The following is a 6000-nucleotide window of genomic DNA, read 5'->3' as shown; positions in this document are numbered from 1 at the left end:
TCACCTAACGCCGGCAGAGCCCACGTTACTTTGATTGACAGATGAACAAATGTTTCCTCTTTTTTTCCCAACTTTCCGCTTTCGCTGGAGGGTTAAAAAAGAGCCTGAGCACCCAGCGAAAGGCAACGCGCTCTGCGCCGCCAGGCGTCAGCCGTGCACTTTTTACTCACTCTCATTGGTCCATTCACTAGCCCTTCGTCACCCCCCCACGTGGGGAACAACAACCAGGACCGTTCGTTATTGGCCAGCACTGGAGAACGAGAGGGCGTGGCCAACATGCTTCTGCTCGGCGATTGGCGGATGCGTAGAAACAGACGCGCAACGGGATGAGTGATGGAAAGAGAGGCGCCGCTCGCCATTGGGCCGCAGATCAAAACGGCAGCGGTCGGGGCTGTGTTTGCGCCGCGCAGCCTAATGGGCATTGTAGTTAGAACGGCGCGTGTAGTCCGTAGTCTGCAGCTCGGAGCAACGGACGAATGGACTACATATCCCAGGGTCCATCTGTACACCGCGCCCTGCCCCTAGCCCCGCTCTGCTCCGCTCGGCACCGGGTGAAGTATCTCATCCCCTGTACCTCCTCTTTCCCTCGCTGAAGTGAAGTTGACCGGGGTGTGAATCTGTAAGAATGTTAATGACACGGCGTTTCTAAATTTGGTAAACACGAGTCATTACTTCGGTCTGTTATCGGATGAAGGGCAGGGACGAAGCTGCTGCTGTTGCTGCCGCCGCCGCTGCGGCCACTCCGCCTGCAGCCCAGCCTCCTTGTCCCTCTCCCACGGCCAGTCTGGACTCACAGATGCTGTGAGGCAGCTTCGAGTCGCTGCCCGGCATAGCAGGATCCCGGATCGGAGGAAATCTCCCGGAGAATCTGCAGTCTTCATCCCGATGCTCCACTTTTTTTCTGTTTGTTTCATTCGCTTTCTGGGGGGATCGGAGAGATTTAAAGAGAGGGGCAGATCATTGCTTTCCACCGGATCGCCTACAACTTGGTGACTTTTTAAATTAAGGAACTTAAATGACACTAATACTGACCTGATCGACCGAGAAGGCTTTTGGTACAAAAATCCCAGCGAGATGTATCCTCAAGCCAGACATCCTGTGAGTGTGTTCGTGTGTTGTATTTGTGTGTTGTGTTTTTGTATGTTTTATTTTATCTCCCTCCTCTTCTCCAAACATCTCACACGGACAATCACAACGCGAGCTTTAGCTTTCTCTCAACACGCCTTTAATTATAGTCTTTCAGTAAATATTTGGAGACGTGCAAGGTGCAGTGTTTCCGTTCGCTTTGTCAATAACGTGAAGGAATAGCAAATTGATGGGATTGGCGGACGACTTGTCTCGGTACTGATGCTTTTTTTCTCTCTATTTCTAGGCGCCTCATCAACCCGCACAGCCCTTTAAATTCACCATCTCCGAATCGTGTGATCGCATCAAAGAAGAATTTCAGTTTTTGCAGGCGCAGTATCACAGGTAGATAGAATAGCTTTTTATGTAAAGAAAACCTGGCTACGTTGATGTTTCTGGAAGTACAAGCTAAGTGCAATTCTACAAATTGGGTGAGGATATTTAAAACGTCCTTTTCTTGCCGTCTTCTTTTCGCAGAGATGGGGCTATGGTATATATTGTCCACACTTGGTGTTTTGCATGTAAGCTTCTATTTCCTCCTATTTAACAGTCTGAAGGGAAATGTTCTCTCGGTTACTACTGTTTGGATGGTGTACGAGTGCAAAGCTCGCACTCTTTGTCGTGTTGGCAGTGAAGACAGATTTGTAACATCAATACAATGGGGTACTAAGGTTACTTGCTTCAACTGAGTCGTTACATTCTGTTGAATTTCTTCCGAAATGTTTTAAAAACAAGTGATCGGAACGGTTGTGAGGGACTCCGGACTCGGGTTATCGCTGTCCTCAATGCACTCAACGTTTCGATATTATTTTTAAATCATAGTGTTCTGATTTCCTTTCATTCGCGTTCACATTTTCTCTTTCATGTGATGTGACGGTGAAGGAGCAATATTCTCTGAGAGATTGCACTTCTTTCGGCTGACATGTAGAGGCTACAAAGTGTGAAACAATCACATCTTTTATGACTGGAACGCCCCCAAAGCTGCATTAAAAAAAAAGTTATGTACAGCCCGGCAGATCTGCAACTTCGATTCATTTTTGTTTGAAAAATATGCTGCATCACTTTTTTTGAAATCGCTTTTCAATAGTTGTATTTACATACTTTTTGAGGTACGGCGCGTTTTGTCTTTTCAAATGTTGGGATCCTGTTTTGCTTTTGTTTTTGCAGCGAGTCTAAACTTTATAAATTACACAATTTGGCTTTGTTAGTCGTGGACCAAGTATTGCTTTCTTCAGAACTCCTGTATTTTTGTACCAATTGAGTTAGTATTTTTAATCGTTAAATAATGGTTTCCTTTTCGGTTCTAATGAATTGAGTCTATTGAAAGAAATAACGTTGACGCATTTGTCAATGTTTGCATGTGTCAGGTTTGGGATTCTACTTGTACTTATTAAAATCACTCTTAGAATACATACTGTCACATTTGTCATGTACTCAGAGTTGGCGTCATAAATCATTTCTAGAACAACAAAACATGGTACAGTACTAATTAAGTGCACCCTGACTTGGTAAGCCCACACTTCTAATCATCCGGGTGAGATCGTTTACGCAGAGTAGCCTGCAGCGCAGTCTATGAAATGTCCAGATAGCGTCTTGAACAATTTTTCTTTATTTAAACAGTTTGAAATTGGAATGTGAAAAGCTGGCCAGTGAAAAGACTGAAATGCAACGCCATTATGTCATGGTAAGTTTAAACATGACTCTTTTTAAAATAATGGCAGATGTTGCTAATTCACCATATTTTTCAGTTTTTGTGACTGTGAATGCAAAAATCAAGATGGCTTTACGAACAATATCTTATGTTCTTTTCACAGTATTATGAAATGTCTTATGGTCTGAATATAGAAATGCACAAACAGGTAAGAATCTTTCATTTTCGATAAATATTTGGGGGATATGTTTGTTACTTGAACATGTGATATTGGGCATTGAAATAGACTTACGCAAGTGTGTCATAAGATTTTGAAGAGGAGAAATTGAGAGTTCTTTGCTGAAAATGGCAGAAATTTACAGGATTATTGAACTCCTTAAGGAAGATGTACATTACATACTACCTGCTGTATTGTTTAATAAACCAAAATCATGATAGTGGGACACATCTTGTTGCTGAAGTTTATTCCACGTGACGTGTATGTATTGTGTTTTGAACAGCTGTGAGAATCACATTTCAACAATGTCTTCAGCATGAAAATAACTTCTAACATCCAAACTATTATCAAACCAACATTTTTTTCTTTGTCATTTGAGAGTCAGGAGGTTTAAAATGCAAACATGGTGGCTGAAATTTGTAAGATTGTGATGGTATCTGAAGCTTCCAGTTCAGGACTTTTCTGTTGATACTGGCTATTTTAAACCTATCTCAACAATGGTACCTAACTATTCAGAATTTCAGATAGTACAACCCATGCCGTGCAATGTTATTACTTGAAATCGAGCCCCAAAATCTAAGTGTTGACCACAGTCTCATATCCTTTTTGACATGATTTTAAAAACACTCATTGATTGTTTGCCTGTGTTTGGAGTAATAAATCTTTCACTCTTGTGAAAGTGCAGTGGCGGTGCACTGACGTACTGTCCTTGTCAGCATGATTGATAATTCCACTCTGAGTCACAGGAACAGGTGCATAAATCAAGCAAAGAAAGGTATTTTTTGTGTAACTCCATTTAAGATGTTTCTGTAAAATAATGGGATATCCTGCCTGTGAAATGCGAATTCTGTTTTCATTTGTAAAATGATTAGCATAATTTCCCCATCACCTTTTGAGGGATCTTCTGTGCATCATTGCTCAAAGTGGGATGCTTGCTACAGATTTGTTCTCTGTGACTCTGTCCTTACAATGTATTTGTAAATAAAGCCGTGCGTGTTCTTTGGGAAAGCTGAAAATCCAAGAGGATAATGCTTTTGTGGTTGGGAAATGGTATCTGTATTGCAGGATTGTTGCTTTTGTTGATTTGTAAGTAATGAGGTGGATAATGATGTACTACCTCTCAATTGCACATACTATCTTTTTTTGCTCCCTTCAAAGCATATTAAATAAGGATGAGTTTTGAAGAGTGTGTGAAAAATTGTCAGAAGTGATAATGAATTTAAAATGTATGGAATAATCTTTTATGATTTCTTAAAATACAGTATATGAAGGGTGATCATATAAACCAATACCAACACTCTTTAAATTTTTTTAAGTGGCCACTCATTCATTCTTTTGGATACAGTGAGCAGGAAGTGGAAAATGTAGATCAACAAAGGAGCAGAGTAATTTGATAGCTTTTCAGACTGCACTGTCGTCTGGAAGAAGGCATCATTAGAATAAGACCCCCTCTACTGGTCCCTTGACACCACTTGGATTATGGTCTAATCAGGAAATATTGGCGCTTAGTTTCAAAAATCGTACAGCAAATGAGCCTTGATAAGGGGCAGTAATGAGGATCAAATTGGTGCTTCTTGCATACTGGTCATTAGTTCAGGTTAAAGAACACCTTTTTAACTTGGTGAAATTGAGCAGTTTGCAGTTTATGAATCCCCATGTGAGGAAGTAAGAGTTTTGAGAAGTCCACCTTACAGTCTCTGGAGGATAATTTCTAAAAAGACATCTGCTTTGATTGCCTAAGGGGAGGGTAAGAGGGCTTGTATTCAAATGAGGACATGGTAGGGATATAAGTGTCTTTGAGTAAAGCATTATCTTTAAAATAAAGTATGTTGATAGTTTAAAAATATAAAGACAATTTACATTTTACATTTGAATATCATTTATGGTATTCACATGTAGCAGCTTAAGTTGGAACGTAGCTGTCTTTAATTTTATAGTGAAATTGATTTTTATACACAGCTGTGGGATAAGCATGCAGTTCCCTATTCAGTTCAACTCTAGTTATGAAGCTGATTCACTAGTCTGCTGCTTTTTTTAGTTTTTCTCTCAAGGACTAGGAGTCCTGTGAGATGGTAAAATTATATGAAGAAAAGTTTGGAGATGAGTAAATATCTTATTTTTGTAAATTAAAAGGATTATTTTAGAATTTTTTTTCCCTGTATTTGCTACATGTAAGAATCAAATACGCAGGCTTAGTCTTTATTTGTTTGCAACTCTTGAAGGGGAAAATAATAGCTAGTTTCAAGGCTTGGCCATGAGAAGTAGTTTTATTTTAAGTGAAATGGAATGTTAATGCTAAATAAAGAAAGTCAAACAATTGCAGCTTTTTAAAAAAAAGTACACAATAAGATTGTAACACAGCTTGTAAAACTAGTGAACGTCTGTATCTGCAGTTTGTGCAAATTACCTGGATATATTTGCACTGTAGCATAATTGGAAAATGTACACTCTGCTTCCAAACAGCCATTGCTTTGCTGAACATGAAATGCAGACTATCGAATAATGATGACATCACTGATTTTGGTTTATTATCACCTACTTGGTGTAATTTAAAATTAATGTCCTCGGTGGTTCGTGGGATCTTGTCCACCACGGAGTCTGTGAACTAAGTGAAATATTCAGTATTTCAGTAGGGTTTGCCTTATTGCAAATATTTAGTATTCTGAAGGATTTATAGTTATATAAAATGTTATTTGTGGGTTAACAACATGTAGGGCTGAATGAACACAGCAGGCCAAGCAGCATCAGAGGAGCAGGAAAGCTGATGTTTCAGCTTCTTCAGAAAAAAATTTATTTGTGGGTCTTGTGATTTCCTACATTCATTTACTTCAGTTCTGGACAAAAAAAAAGTATACCCTTAACTAGCATTTTATTTACTCATTGTATAATGATCAGAGATGCTGGTGGCTTCCAGTTCCTTAATACAGTGATTTTGAATATTTTAAAATCTCTCTTTCTTGCTGACATGACCTTCAGGAATAAAGCATTTTTCTTTTTAGAAAATGGG

General features: G+C 39.5%; 1 protein-coding gene across 13 annotated transcripts in view; it reads left to right on the top strand.

Moving 5' to 3' along the window:
• Nucleotides 1-527: 527 nt before the first annotated feature.
• The window catches only part of LOC125451054 (transducin-like enhancer protein 4), a 197208-nt gene continuing 191735 nt past the window's right edge, over nt 528-6000 (top strand). For all 13 annotated transcript variants that reach the window (XM_048527752.2, XM_048527750.2, XM_048527749.2 and 10 more), the window contains exons 1-4: nt 528-1098; nt 1373-1470; nt 2746-2809; nt 2940-2984. In XM_048527752.2, the coding sequence (XP_048383709.1) occupies nt 1075-1098; nt 1373-1470; nt 2746-2809; nt 2940-2984 (231 nt within the window). In that variant the 5' untranslated portion in view covers nt 528-1074. The remainder of the gene's footprint in view (nt 1099-1372; nt 1471-2745; nt 2810-2939; nt 2985-6000) is intronic.

This window comes from Stegostoma tigrinum, chromosome 3 (genome assembly GCF_030684315.1).
Source record: "Stegostoma tigrinum isolate sSteTig4 chromosome 3, sSteTig4.hap1, whole genome shotgun sequence".
In the NCBI taxonomy this organism is placed as follows: Eukaryota; Metazoa; Chordata; class Chondrichthyes; order Orectolobiformes; family Stegostomatidae; genus Stegostoma; species Stegostoma tigrinum.
The sequence above is the reverse complement of the archived record's forward strand: the minus strand, read 5'-3'. Positions and strand labels throughout refer to the sequence as shown.